The 15,528-nt window shown below is 40.0% G+C and overlaps 2 protein-coding genes across 2 annotated transcripts; one reads left to right on the top strand and one right to left on the bottom strand.

The window, feature by feature from the left end:
• The first annotated feature begins 2,166 nt into the window (after positions 1–2,166).
• tmem175 (transmembrane protein 175) lies at positions 2,167–7,779 on the top strand. Its single transcript, XM_017422182.3, has 10 exons — positions 2,167–2,642; positions 4,492–4,530; positions 4,633–4,730; positions 4,820–4,871; positions 5,043–5,078; positions 5,158–5,241; positions 5,343–5,507; positions 6,235–6,313; positions 6,397–6,532; positions 6,643–7,779. Exons 1-10 carry the CDS (start codon positions 2,469–2,471, stop codon positions 7,313–7,315), a joined length of 1,536 nt encoding a protein of 511 aa, XP_017277671.1. The 5' UTR covers positions 2,167–2,468; the 3' UTR covers positions 7,316–7,779.
• A 2,911-nt stretch (positions 7,780–10,690) lies between these two features.
• On the bottom strand, positions 10,691–15,157 carry LOC108239466 (BTB/POZ domain-containing protein 2). The gene is made up of 9 exons (XM_017422181.3): positions 14,603–15,157; positions 14,384–14,503; positions 14,104–14,260; positions 12,542–12,647; positions 12,252–12,449; positions 11,977–12,169; positions 11,166–11,253; positions 10,936–11,082; positions 10,691–10,852 (listed from the first exon to the last, which is right to left on the bottom strand). The coding sequence occupies exons 1-9, from the start codon at positions 15,115–15,117 to the stop codon at positions 10,691–10,693; spliced, it is 1,686 nt and encodes a 561-aa protein (XP_017277670.2). The 5' UTR covers positions 15,118–15,157.
• Positions 15,158–15,528: the final 371 nt, after the last annotated feature.

The raw sequence follows: 15,528 nt of genomic DNA, 5'->3' as shown, positions 1-15,528 counted from the left end.
GTGAGTTAGATAGAGTCTTAAGACTTTGGTTGTTGTTTTTTTTCACTTATTTTCAGTCAAACCTGATCCTTTACAGAGGTGTAATTTACTGGTTTGTTAAGGTACTTACCTCTGACCTATGAATCATTCAGGCATTAAAAGGCTCCTAAACTCAAGGAATGAGTTGGCGGTATGTCGACACATAACAGACAATTTGGAAAAAACTATTAAAATGGGACCTTTGGGTACTTTGGTACCACCAGTTTGTCACAAAAACACAATTTGTTCTCTCGTCTTTAGGTAATTTTGGGAAAAGTATAACTCAGTTTGACATAAAATAGTATTTTAGCACCAACAAGGTGATTCCCACAGAGCTGGTACAAGCTACTGGGCAGAAAATGAGTGAAAAAGCAGCTAAAATCCAAAGAAAAACATTATAATCCTTCAAAGAGCCTAAAGATCTGTGGATCAAGAACATGTGCAAAGATTACAAGAAAGTCTGGCTTCTTCGAAGCAACATGTCCCAGAAATATGGAGTGGAGTATAATGAGGAAATAAACATATTCAGCCTCATTAGCTTGTGTTTTATGTATGTGAATATTTCTTCTCCTTTTTGTGTTATAAATATTTAAAATAAGATTGCTGGCAGCTCTCGGTCACACATTTGCATACAGAGAGTAGCCTCTCTGTGAATAAAAAAAGTCATTTTGGAAACAATAAAAGGTAAATTTATGATGGTATCTGTCTGCTTCAGCTGTCATTTTCCTTGTTACTGTTCTTACTGGTTGGGTATAAAATAAGACAAACTAGGAGCAAAATAAGGACTGAAAAGTTGACATGGACAAAAGATTTCTGTGTTGCAACACAGAGTTTTTAATAAAATTTATTACAAGTACAAAATAAAAAAGAAACTTTAACTGAGTGTGGCTCTAAACAGTGACATTTAAACTTTCTGCTCAGGAGTAAACACTTGCTGTGACCAGAAAGACTTTTTAGAAAACAGTGCTTTAAAAGTGACCATAATTAAAAACGTTGTCTTAATAAACCACTTATAAGACTCATTTTGAAAAAAACAAAATAAATGAGAGCATCTTTGTTGAATATTCAGCCTTAATAAAATACATATGTGTGCATAAAAATAGGACAGAAGCAAACAGATGTAAACAGACGAGAGTGTATGGAAACAAAATTGTCACATAATAGTTGTACAGAATCTTAAAGGCAGATATTTGTTGTTTAATTCTCCTAAGTCAAAATGAAAATCCCAGCTATCCAGAATGTCCTTTATATCCACAATCAGTTTTACAGATATCTTAAACATTTTCATTCCTAAATAACACCATCCAGTACTAAAAACTATTCCAGATACTGTATCCATATAGTTTTGAATATACAAAAAAAACAAACCACATTTTAACTAGTATTAATGTAATTACAGCAGTCATATTACTGACTTAACAGGTAATTTAAGCCATTATCTTAAGCAGTAATACTAATGCTACTACTAATAATATGTTTATAAACATCTAAATATGCCATCCTCTGCTGTACCTGACAGTATGGTAAATGTTGAACGTCTGGACTCAGCTATTAAACACCTTTATAAGGTAGTTAAAACCACTCATTCATGAATGCTGCTCACATGGACAACTCTGTGTGTAAAATGTGATTTTTGAACAAACAGTGTAATCCGATGTGATGGATGTATTACGATACAACAAAGAAATCATCCCATCTAAATTCAATGAGAGTAATTATTTATTTACCTGTCAAAAATGATTTAACTATTTAAAATTTATTGTGAACGATAAAAAGGGTGATTTTTCTCTTTGGGGTCTTCATCACTGCTTACAGATAAAAAAGTTAACTCCTACTGACATGTTGCTGTAAACAAATGACAGACACAAAGTGTTTAAAACAGAACTAAAATAATTAAAAGAAGATTATCTCTGGACGCCATCATGCAAATCAGAATAGTGCACACTGGTCAGTCACTTTCAGTCCATACTGTATTTATTCTATTTTTTATTATTATTTAAATAATATCAGCTAATCTTCATGATCAGGGCGGAGCACACTGCTCTGTGCTGTAGTCATGATGCCAAAAACACTCGCTGCAGTTCTCCTCTTTAACCGCAGGGGTCGCTGTTGAGAGGATGATATCGCTGAAGCACAGAAATGACACCAGAAGAAGAGTGATACAGGAAGTAAATTCCAAACACGAACCCAATTAGGTATTTTCAACTTGTATGATTTACTTTAAAGCAGATTCTTTGTTCTTACAATTCTGAGTAAATACTTTGAAGTTGTTGTTTTTCACCCAGCGCCGTCGAGGAGCGCTCCGGATGAGTTTTTTTTAGTAACGATAAGGATTTTTTCGCAGCAGAACAGGAAACAGTCCAGGTTTTTCTGTTTCCCCGCCCACAGCCGCTCACCTGACGTTGGCCGCAAACAGAGCCGTCCTCCGGTCCCAGCAGCTCTGCCCCGCGATGGAGGAGCACGACGACAGCGACATCATAGAGCACCATGTCGAGGAGGAGATGGAGAAGAGTGGAGCGTTCGTGGAGAGTCCGTCCGACAGGGAGGCCTGCTGCGGCACCCAGTCCTCCCACAGACTGCTGGCCTACAGCGACGCCCTCATCTCCATCATCGCCACCGTCATGGTGAGACCGAACATCAGAACTTTGACAGAAAACTGCTGCTTTGGCTTACAGAAACGAGATGATTCAGGCTTTAAGCTGGGGTGGCATTGAATCTTAAGAATCTGGCAATATTAATTATTAATGAAACCTACATTTCATTATGATCAGTGAGTCATAAAGCAGGATTTTAGTGCTGAAACGTGTAATTATGAAGCCAGTTTAAGGTTGACTTGATCCAACAGGAAGTTTTGCAAACTTAACATTTTTATTATAAAAGTACAATAAAGTTATACATCTGCCGCATTAAAAACAAACATCTATGTCAAACTAAAACTTGCATGAAAGCAAGAAATAACTTCTTATAATGTATCAAATACACAAAGACAGAAACTGCAGTAGCTTTACTTTTAGTCTCAGGACAAACTTGCAAGCTATTTTTGCTTTATTGGGTCACATTGAACCAAAGTCCTTTATTCATTCCTAAATACTGTATGACTTGATGAATTTAAAAAAGATGTTTTATCTAAAGTGTGAAGCCTGAACAGACTTAAATATCTGATTTGTGCTCTTAAAATGTGTGGTAAAACAAAGAATATATATATTTAAAGAGCCTACTATGTTTTGACTGAAGAGTTTAACATATAATAAAAAAGGTGCTGCCTTTGCAGGGTCGTTGTTGCTAAATATATTTTAATTTCAGGAGATTTTTCTAACAAATGAGCAGACTTAATTAAAAAAAAGGTTTCAAGTGGATAAGCACATTTTGTTGCATTTTAATACAGCACACAAGAATCTTTTTTTTTTTTTGTTAATCATTTATTTTAACAAGATTTTTAATCTTTTTCACATTTTCCACATCACAGAGTCATGATTTGCTGAAAATCTTGAGATTCCCAAGATACTGAAGTTCAAGACAAAAACAGCTACTCATTAAATCTGTTTGGTTAATATCATAAATGACCTCTTTTAAACCTTCCAATGATTAATTTCAGGTCGCTCTGTTTAGCAGAACCTACATTTTCCTTGGAACCACAGGTCCTCCTAAAACTAATGAGCTGCCGTCTCAGCCTGGTTCTGAGTCTATGACCCAGTTTAACTGTCGGAAGAATGCAGCTTCAGAGAGGGTTTTCATGTATTTTTAAGTGCCTGTCCCCAACAGAAGAGCCACTGAAGCTAGGGATTCTCAAACTTTATAAAACAAATATTACCGCAGATAATACAAAGCTCTCCAAGTACCACCACTATTACAGATATTAAAGAAACAGTACTGCAAGTTTAGAAGTCTGATATACACCAAGCAAACTGACCAAATGCTTTAGTTTGTTATTCAGCATTTTAATAGTTGACGCCAGGATTTCTGTTGAGCACCAGAGCCTCCTAGACCAAGAACAGACATATGTCGCAGATAAATATATTGATTTCAGCCTGTTGACGTTGTTTTATTTAATTTTGCGCAATCATTAAGGTGAAATGTTAAAACCGGACTTAGCTGTAAAATTGGTGGAAGAGTTCGAGGTGTTTTGTGTTTAATTCACGACTTTGTTGGATAAATGTCAAAAACAGTTCCTGAACAGAGCTGTGTTCAGAAGCTGTTAAGACTTTTTTTTAAAAATTGTCTCGAGTCAAAAGTTAATTGTTGTTGCTATTATTCTTTTGCTCCACGTCTCTAAAGTTTAAAACAAAACAGATTATAACAGTGGTTTCCTACATAAACAAGTCAACTTAAACCAAAAACAGCTACTTAAATTAACTGATCACTGAGTCCTTTCATTTATGTTGACAGACAGGGTTGGGCTTCTTCTCTGTCTCTGGCCGAGAACAATATATATATATATTTAGCCGTTTGTTGTAATCTTGTTTTGTTTTTCAGATATTACCTGTTGCCCACACCAAAGTGGAGGATAACGAGGTAAAGTTTGTGATACTGATGTATCTTTGTGACAGTTTTCATTAATAGTTTATAGTTCAGCTTGAAATGTGGAATGAAAACTTTTTTTTTTTTTTTTTGCAGGAGCTGAGGCAGAGCGTTCAGCTCCTGCTGACGACAAAGATCGCTGTTTACTTAATGACATTCCTCATTGTGACTGTTGCATGGGCAGCTCATATTAGGTAATCTGTTCTACTATTATTATCATTATTATTATTAGTCAGGCTGGTGTCACTAGACCCGTTTTTTAAATTTTCTTATTTTCCCGCAGGTTGTTTCAGGTGATTGTGCGCATTGATGATTGCCTTGCACTGCTGAACCTTGTGAGTATGTTTATAACAAACTGCCATAAAAAAAACTTAGATTATCTTGAAAAAAAATAATATTTACTTGGACATTTTATACAGTATAAGAATACAAGAATGTGTTTGTCTCAGTTAGTGAATTTGGTTTCTGAATTAAACTGATTATTCCTTGTTTTGGTTTTATTTCAGGCGTGCATGATGCTGATAACCTTTCTGCCATACACTGTGAGTATGGGTCTGAATCTGCCACTCTTTGCATGAATAAATGGATCAAAACCCAGTTTGATTTGTCTTCTCTCTAAAGTTTTCTTTAATGGCCACCTTTCCTAACAACATCCTCGGGATTTTACTCTTCTGTGGTTGCGTGATGGTGATCGGAGTTATTCAGGTGAGGAAATTAAAACGTCTCTTTGTTCTTCTGTCAGTTCCACAGATTCAAATCATACCACCATAGGTTTTCTGTATAATAACTACCTGTTGTTTGCGTAGTCGGTGATTGTGTTGTACGCCTTCAGCCGGCCCTTCCTGCTGAACGAACAGATCCAGATTTCAGAAAATCAAATCTTCTATAAACGCCACATCCTCAAAGTCATCATGAGGGTTCCCATCATGTGCCTGTTCGCCAGCATCTTCTCCTTCATCTTCTTCCAGCTGGTCAGTGACACCACTTTTACTTCTCAGAATGATAATAATATTAGTGGAGGGTTATCAGATAATCTCAGTTTGGTCATTGCTACCTCGTTTTCCTCAATGATCTTGTCAGATTCAGAAATGAAAAACAAAAGATTCACTTTTTTCCTTTTAAAAGGTCTCCCACCAAAATAAAAGGTATAATTTTAGGCCAGATTGGGCTGTTTTATAAGAGATAATTTAGCTGATTGAACTTTTATTTCATATTAAGTTTGGGCTTTTTTCATTTCTGCTGCTGAAGCACCATATAGAGTAGTTTTGAGATCCTATGTTACCTATTTAACAAGACCAAAAATAAACATAAAGATCTAAAATGGTTTAGTTGTGTAGTTATATGACTTGTTCTGCTTCCACTAGCAGTTTAGTTGGGTTTAGGGACTGAAAATGGCAGGTTTGGTTTAGACATTAAACTCCTTGTTTAGGATTTGGAAAAATAATGGCATGACGTAATCTAAATCCTCTCTTAAATCTACTGCATGTTATTAATTGTACATTTTTTCTTGCCCTGTCTGCAGAGCACTAAAGTGCAGTGCAGGCGAGACAGAAACTTTCAAACTAGTTTGTATTATTTTGTTCAACACTCAGTCTGAAAATGACTAAACAGTCCTCATAAACCTGTTTCTGTCAGCTTGAGTTAAAGTATTGAGGCCTTTTTAATCTTTGCCCTCTAACAGTTTGTGTTCTTCTTCAGTCTTATGTCATCTTAGCCATCGTCATCTTCCTGCCTTACATCTCCCAGTTCATCAAGTGGTGTCGGAGCAAAGCCATCGGTAAGCACAGTGAGTTGTTGGTTTTCTGTTTTGGTCTAACACACGCCGTCTTTTCTTCATCCACCGAATCTTGTCTGTTTCAGGTCAGGTGGAGGAGACTCCAGACTCCATGTTGTTTTACACCTACCTCCCTAACGAGCCCCTCAGCAAAGAACGGGTGGAGGCTTTCAGTGACGGCGTTTACGCCATCGTAGCCACCCTTCTCATCCTGGACATCTGGTACGTTTCACTTTTCTTCCGTGAATGGATAGATCCAGGACGGCTTTAACGCTGTCTTGTTTGGTTGGAAAACAAAGCAAGTGAAACGTTCTTGGATTTCTGTCTCTCAGTGAGGACAACGTTCCAGACCCGACGGTCGTGCAGAAGCAGTTTGGCGGTAACCTGATAGCAGCTCTGCAGGTCTACGGCCCGGAGTACCTCGCCTACTTTGGTTCCTTCGCTACTGTCGGCCTCCTCTGGTTCGTCCATCACTCGCTCTTCCTCCATGTGACGAAGACGACACGCTTCATGGGTTTGCTGAACACCTTCTCGTTGGCGTTCGTTGGAGGTTTGCCTTTGGCCTACCAGCTAACGCACGAGTTCCCGCGCGACTCTCAGAACGAGCTGGAAGCCATTCAGATTAGCTGCGTGATCATTTTCTTTGCCGGGATTTTCCAGCTCATCATCTGGGTGGTCGCTCTTTACTACGAACAGGAAACCTTGCACCCTTACGTGCGGTACGGTGGACGCGAGCATGTGTTCATGCTGGCTAAGCTAGCTCTGTACCCCTGCGTCGCCTTGGGGACGTTCTTCCTCACGTGCATTTTAAGTAGATTCAGCGCCCCCATCTTCCACTTGATGGAAATTACCGTGCCTTTCGCTTTCCTCGTGCTAAGGGTTTTAGTGCGTATTGGGCTAGCGCTGCTGCGGCTAATTTTCTGTCCTAACCGGGCTAATCTGAAAACTATTGTGGAGGAGGAAGTGAGCGAAACAAGCGTGCCTTTTAATCCACTAATCACCTAAAAACATTCAGAGAACTGACAGAGCTGTGGGGCACTACTGCAGAAAGGCTTGGTTAGTGAAAAAACTTATACCTTCAGCCTCTCCATCTGGATCAAAATGAAAAGTGCTTGACTTGTTTTGCAGCAGTTATTTGTTCAGATCTTGAGCACAAATTGGATTAAATACAACCTCCTGTGTCGAAGGTGAAAGATGGATCCAGTAGAGGTGAGGAAAGCACCCGTGTGTTGATAAACTGATAGAAAGAGCCAAAGCGCCATCATTTTATTTTCCTAACAAATAGTTTGATTAGTGTAAGGTAGAAGCTTGGACTAAGATGACAATCAGGCCCTTTTATTAACAGTTGCTTTCTTTTTTTACGCACAGCACAGACTGTTTAACTGCTATTATATTTTATTTATCCTCCGGTCGTCCAGTTTTTAGAAGGAGGAAGTTTTACTTTCACACATTATTAAGGGGGTCTAGATGTTTGGGCACTTTAAAGCTTGTACAGAGCTCAAATGGCCATACAGTTCTTTATTTGCACTATTTTCCTGTCTAATGTGTGTAATACTGATAAGAATGTACTCTAAGCAGTCCCACGTTTGGCGGGAAAACTTCAAATCAAAACCAAATGTAATGATTTGTAAGTTCTTGAGGCCCAATATTTCAACAAAACCGAATCTGAAACATATCAGCCATCCAAGGAGGTGTCAGAAAAATGATGTTGCTAACAATATATTTTTAAAAAAAAATTTAAAAAACAACTCGTTTTACACTTGTGTTGCATCAACACCAGCCATCTAACTGCAAAGTGTGTCTGTTTCTGCTTGCAGTCCTGGACTTTTTCTTTCCTTTGCTCGTTCTTTTCTGTTTGTTTGTTTCCTAATACACTACGTAAACTGAAATATTTTTCATGAATTTTAAGTTGGCCAGTTCGACACCAGGACTCCCAAAAAACGAGCCGAATGCACGTCGTTAGCAGAGGGTCGCTGTTCTTAATGAGAAATTGTGTTGAAATACTGAACTCGTCCTTTTGATTTGTTACGCTGTAAGATGCAGATGTTTTATCCCTGACTTAAAGGATTCATGTCTAATGTGCACTTTAACTAAAACCTGCTGATTATCCACATAATGGGGAAGTTTACTGGGGAAGAATAAGAATAAACTTAGCTGCCAGTAAATGTGAGTATTTTATATGTTGGACTTTCTTTTTAAATGTCTTGTTCATTTATTTGTTTTTGTCTTGTCTGTTTATTTTATGGCTATTGTACAGCTTTGCATGCAAATTGTATTCATGTCAGTAATAATTCTGATTGTGTTAAGAAGGGAACGTTTCTTTGATTTTTTTACCTTTTATTTTTATAAGGAGCGAAAGCCACGAACGTGTTTTCTGCCTATTTTAGAACTCATTGGTACCAAAATAGGAATCACAAAATAATGTTACATTTGTAATTGTCGCTCATAGATCACAGTTTGCTGAACGGAAAAGCTGGAAACTATGTGAGAAATGTTTAAATGTGAGGCTACTGTACATTAATCCACCGACTGATTCTGGTTTTCCTACGTTACACAGAATATATTTTAAAATGTCCGTGTTTTCGTCAATAAACCTGAACTTAATCTTTTATTTTCAAACTGAACTTGTCCTGTTTTGTTCTTATAAAGATCATGAAATGCAGCAAACAAACAGGTGTTTTAGAGGGAAAAAAGGTAACTTTATTCACCTCTGTGCAATAAACTGTTTCATAGCGTAACCAATATGATATGAAAATGAGTGAAAAAAAAACAAGTTTAAAAAGAAATAGAAATACAGAAGAACTACTGATCAAGGCTACTTTGATGTTAACAGTGAAGTCTGGCTCCTTGGAAAAAAAGTATCCTAAAGAACATGGAGCTTAATACAATTTGAAAGGCAGGCTCATATTTGTTTGTATATTTACTTATCTGTGTATTTTTCTGTAACAAAGTGAGAACATTGTAGTTTGTACCAGTGATTCCCACACTGATTAGCTCCTGAACCATAAGATGACTGAGAAAGGCTTGTGGCCCAATTTGTTGCAACTTTAAACTGCTGATAAGCCAATTAGATAGGGGCATAATGAAAACTTCATTATTTTTTATTTTGCGACTGCTTTTATCCTTTTTATAACAATTATAGTGAAAATTTGCCATACGCAATCATTTTTAAATCTAAATTGATATTTGGAGATTATCTAAGGACCCCCGCTCTGTGTTTTATGACCTACAGCGGGGTCCTGACCCCAACTTTGGAAACCCTTGGTTTAAAACATATATCTAAGTGTTTTGTTTGGAGCAGCAGGTTGGTAAATTCTGTCAAGAAAAAAAACTTTTTTTTTTCCTGGTTTAAAATCTTCACATTGAGTCGATGTCAGATCCGAGCACAGCTCTACTCAAAACTATTTGTTTTTTTAAACAAAAATTAACCAAAATGTCTTTTTTTTTCCCACTTTTTATTTGATACTTCAAGTTACATGTATAATGTTAATAAATGACACTTTAATATACAACCCTTCAATTTCTGTACCAAGAGGAAAATCTCTTCCACCCACACTTTTAAAATAAAGCTTAAAAAAAAAAAACATCTGAAGAGTTAGTGTGCATCCATAGAACCAAAAAAAAAAAACATAGGCAAGGCCAAGAAGTGCAATGTATATTGGGTTTAGGCAACTACGAAGCAAAGACAAGATATCACAGATCATACTGTTAAGTAAAAAAAAAAAAAAAAACAAAGATTCTCCTCTTATAGTGATAATCGTTAAGATTAATATGAAGTCTGGTTCAAATTGGACAAGATTTCATAAAGCCTTTGAGGTCCATCGGTTTATGGAAGTTACAGTTAACGTGAAGTTGAGTAAAATTGTAGTTTATGCTAAATGCTATGAGGAGTTTGTCTTGGCAAATCTGATCAACTGTACATTCATACAGTTGGGACTGTCCTTTGCACCGATACTGTGGAGCACTGGGAGGAGAGTCACGTAGCTTAAAGAGAAGTCAGTGTCGAGTCTTATGCAGTCAAAGCAGTGACAGATACTGGGAGCAGTCCGAGAGACTTCTCCCTTCATCTCTCAGTCCCTGGAGGAGCTGGTTTCAGTGACGTTTGTTTCAGAAGCTGGTATAAACTACAACACAAAGGAGAGAGAGCGCGAGAGAGAGAGAGAGAGACGGCATGTGAAATGACAGCCTTTGCCCCACGGCGCCACCCAATTCGCCTCCCCGTCTGTTTGTCCTCTCATGCAGCTAATGGTGGTGCAGGATGTGGAGGGGGAACAGTATGAAGTCTGACAAATTAGTCCTCAGTACGGCTGCTGAGGCGCGGCCTCGCGCTGGTGTCGACGTGTCACATTTGATGGAAGATCGCTGCGATGTCCGAGGCAACTATGTGTAGAAGATGACCTCGGGAATCTGTCCGTCCTCTACTGAAGTGCCATTGTTGTTGCCTGCCGCGTAGCAGAAGGTGAAACACGTCTTTGTGCCAGTGGACGATGACTCGTGCGTTACCTTTCGCATTCCCTTGGTCCCATAATGCGAGTCTGGACCCTGCACGACACACACATTGGGATGAACACACAAGTCCAAACACACAGTTCTTCACACTGAGCTTTCCCCAAATTATTACGGACCTTAAGCGTGGCGCAGGCTGTGTAGTTGACATTGGGTAGAATCTCCACTGGCTCTTTAAACATGACTCTGAAAGTGTTTGCCGACCCGTCGCAGCTGAAACCCGTGTCATTCTGCCCCAGCACCGTGTTACTGTCTGTGTGAATGATCTACAACGTACAAGATGCAATAAAAACCACAAACACAAAAAATGACCTCCAACACGTAAAGACAAAGGGGCTGAGAGGAGTACCTGTATGTTGACTTGGTAATCTGTAGGTCCGTGTATGGAGCCGTAGAGTCCAAATCCAACCACAAATATCCTTCTGTTTACAGAGAACCTGCCAATAAAAGACGAGCAGAGACACATCAGGAGAGAAAAGATGAGAAGTTCTATATGTAACATTTACTGGAGTAATGCTAAAACTGGTCATTCAGAACCAGGAGCCATTGAGGTGAATACATATAGTCATGTTACAGTGTTCTGCTGGATTATCATGCATCCTGGTATTCTTGTGGACGTCACTTGGGACATATTCACTTAAAGACAGCTGCAGACCAATCACAACACGACGCAGGTCGTTAATGTTTACTTTGAATAAACGAATGAGTCCTATTCAAAGCCGAACTGTGACAGTTCCCTCAACTATGACCTCAAATTCAGCTCTTAACGTCCAACTTTAACATTACTGGAAAATATTTCCCATTTTATTTTTGAATATAAATGTTTATTATTATACATGAATGCAGTCTTGACTTCCATCCACTACAACGTTCACCAACTTCAGCAACACTTTTCCCTCTCAGGAGCTGTCAGCTGACACGAACAATTTATATAATGTTTGAAGTCGTAGAGCAGATTTCAATCATACATTTCAGGCTCGTTTGGTGTGAATTCTTACATATTAAAAGGGCGTTAAGAGTAATTGAGTGTCATGTGCTGTCCCTGTGACAATATTTACCTCATTTTGATCCATGTAATAAGTTTACCACATTTAATAGGAATACGTAGCTCACTAAATTAAGTCTTGCCACGTAAAAAGACCATATTTAGTGCTTCTTACCGTATGCGGTCACTCGTCCCGCTGTAGCCCCAGCGGCTCTCCACCTGACCAAATCGGGTGATGCTGCACTCCTTACCGCGGAGGCAGCAGCGAGGGCGGTCGATAAAATCTACACGGGGCTTTGGGTTGACCGTGAAGTGGAGGAAGAGACTCACCACCTCTCTGTCAGTAAGAATGTTGGACTGGGCTGGACCTGAAGAACGGGGACACAGCGGAACGTAAGGGACACGCGGACTCGTATATACGTTCGGGGGCAGGCGCGTGTCCCTCTTTACCTGCAGCAAACTCCTCAATGGTCATGAGAGGGAAGCGGATGAGCGTGAGAGCCTTTCCCAGGACTTTCCGCATGTTCTCGGGTGTGGGCTGCAGCTGCTGCCTGCGGGCCTCGGCCTCGGCCCAACGCACCGCAGCGCCAAACAGACGCACCTCCCTGACCCCGAGGGTGTCCCTCTCCAGCACCGCCACCAACGTATCTGATGGATGGAGAGACGAACGCTTAAATATCTCAGCCAAAATGCTTTAAGTTCAACATGTAGGAGCGATTAGAACCTCAGAGACACCCTACCCAGATCGATGTCTGTGAATCCCTCAGCAGCGAGAGCATCTCCAGTGTTCTTGTCGATGTTTTCTAAACAGAGGCTGGCAAGCTGGGGCTCATCGAACAATCGCGCCTGAAACAAAGATCGCAGTGAGACGTTTTAGAGCACAGCTGAGGGGAAAAACATCATTCATATACTGAAAGGAATTAAAATGCAGTTTGAAATGCCCTACTACCCGTAATAATGCGAGTACAGGTAGGTTATGGTAACAGAAAACTAAAGATATTAAAGATCTTCTGCAGAAAAATCAAGCCTTTACGGTCATTTTGAACTTCAGCACCAAAACAGGGGAATCCCCATTCTAGAGGAACTTTATTTAGCTGATTATTTTCTCATTTATTCCGTTTTTTGTTCAAAACTGAAAATGCCAACTTTGTAAAATAAGCATAAGAAAAACATAATTATGTACTATTGTTGTAATTGTATTATTTAAAACTAAAGACTTGTACAAATACTAATAATACTTTACTGAGCCTGTGTAACTTCTTCAAGGGATAAACTTTACTAATGAAAAACATTTAATCAATCAGGTTCTAGCTTCTTGGTATAGTTGGTGACAGATCTTGTCACAAACCCTTTTTCTCTCCCCCTCTTTAATTTTCTAATCAGATGGAGATCCAGACTTTTTACTGAGGTGCTGGTGGAGATTCTCACTCATCCAAGGCAAATCCAAAAAATAAAACAACTGGACGCTGTAGATAAAAATGTTTTCTCAGTTCAAAACAGAACCGTGTGGAGCTCCAAGCTTTAAACTCAATGAAAGCTTGGAGCTCCACACTGGTTTTATTTGAATTGAGAAAGCTCCCAGTCTTCAACTACAAATTAGAAGTCCAGTCGTCTAGTTTTAAAAAATAAATAAATAAAACACTTTTAATGGTCTTTACTAAAGAAAACTTTTAACTCAGTTTATGAAAAGACACGTCACCATAATAAAACTAACTACTTTCCCACAAACTGAGCACTTATTGCAGAGGGAACACCACTTCCTCCTGTCTTTTACCCAAACGTAACCTTGTCTCATCAACTAAGGAAACTTGCTTTTTACCCCCTCAGAAAACAATCTTTATAAGTTTTATTAGACCTGCGCCATCATTCCTGAGCGTCACATTTATGTAATTTATCCACAGTTCAACGCTGTTCCTCTTTAGATCTCTGCTTTTTCATATATTTTTATTTAATGCATATTTAATATAAATTTTCTAGTCTTTTTTTTTTGGATGTTCATCCCTTCCTTATTTCCAGCTGTTTAGGAAATACACAAGATGATTCAGCTCTTATTCCTACATGGCTGTGTTTCTGAATTTTTTCTACTATGATCTAAAAAAATATATATACACAACAAATATAACAGTTATGTTTTGTAAATAGTTTAGCATGTAATTCTACAACTGGACGTGCAGGATTAGGGTATTTGTTAGGAGGCTTTCCTGGCAGACGTAGAGCAGGTTTCAATAAATAGGCTACTCTGAACGGGATTCATGATGATTCATAAATAATTAAAGTAATTCCAGAGATGAGGGGAGCTGACCTGTGTGAGCAGCATGAAAGCGTTGTCTGCTCTGAGGTTCTTCTTGAGGAACTCCACACAGTGAGCCTCCAAGGCTGGGACTGCGTACTTCTTAGCTGTGTATAGTGTGGTCATCACAGTCTCGGGCCCAATCTGGACCTCATCAGAGTACAGGAACCTGCAGGAGGTTATGGAAACATGGAGACAAGAATCAGCTGCAACACTGGAAACACTCGCAGTGACCCCACCTCCCCTGTGAGAACATGCAGATCGTGATGGATTGCGCTCTCCGGTTCCTTACTTGAGCAGGGCCAGAAAGGCAGCTGGTTCCACATCTGGAAGCTCGATTTCTGTGGAAGTGGTCGCCATCCCGCCGTTGAACATAGCATCAAACACTGCGCTCCCCACGGCCAGCACGAACCTGACACAAAACAAAAGAAGAGAGATGGGGGGGAGTGGCCACGGCTCGCCGTTTTTTTACGCAGAGCCAGAGTTTGGTGTCGAAGGTAAAGCGCCTCACCTGTGAGCTGGTATTCTCTGCACACCCATCCCTTTGCCCACCAGGAAATGAACGTCGCTGAGCACCTCGTTGTTGAAGAGGAACGCGAACCTTTCCTTCACGGTGCTCTTCGTCGCCTGCCAGTTGTACACCGGCTCTCGGTACACCAGCACGGACGCGGCCGCCGGGGTGGCGGTCGGCGCCGTCGCCTGGGAGGCGTTTGACGCCGCGGTGGCCGTCATGTTGGACGCTGGGGACGCCATGGCTCCGGCCGCCGCAGCGGACGCCTGCAAGGGGTTCTGCGCAGCGGTCGGCGGAGCTCCGCTCGACACGCCACCGCCGCCGTCTCCTCCGACAGGCCCCAGCTGCGGGTTGGGGCGCCTCGCCGCTCCCTGCGCTCCGCCGGCTGCACCCACCGCTCCTCCGTTGGATGCTGGCATTGAGAAAACGCTGTTGCTGGGCTGGCTGTTTCCCAAAGGACCCGGGCCGGAGAAACTGAGGCAAGGAGGCCTGCCGCTGTTGTCTCCAGCGGACATCTTGGATCTGGCGTAGGCGTCAATAACAAACTACAACGCTTTCTGCATTTCCTGTAGTCTAGACAGCCGTGTCGGCCTTTTATCGCCCCCTGGCGGATGTGATTGGTACTGCAGGCGGCTCCCCCTGTCAACAATAATGAAAACAGCACAAAATCATACAAAAACTATACAAAACACGTTTCAATTTTAAATTAAAGAGGCAGACTAGGTATCCTGCTTTAAGTATGAAGAAGCATTTTGTTTTAAAAACTATAACAAGTGATGCAACACGGTGTTAAACAGTTTTAAACAGGGTCTTGTGGGTAAATTTAGAATAAACAGATCTTATTGTAGGCCCATATTTTCAAAAACAGTAAAGATGCTTTTATAAAATCAGATTTTAAATATATATATGATTTTCACTTTGTATGA

This window comes from Kryptolebias marmoratus, linkage group LG20 (genome assembly GCF_001649575.2).
Source record: "Kryptolebias marmoratus isolate JLee-2015 linkage group LG20, ASM164957v2, whole genome shotgun sequence".
Taxonomy (NCBI): Eukaryota; Metazoa; Chordata; class Actinopteri; order Cyprinodontiformes; family Rivulidae; genus Kryptolebias; species Kryptolebias marmoratus.
The sequence above is the reverse complement of the archived record's forward strand: the minus strand, read 5'-3'. Positions and strand labels throughout refer to the sequence as shown.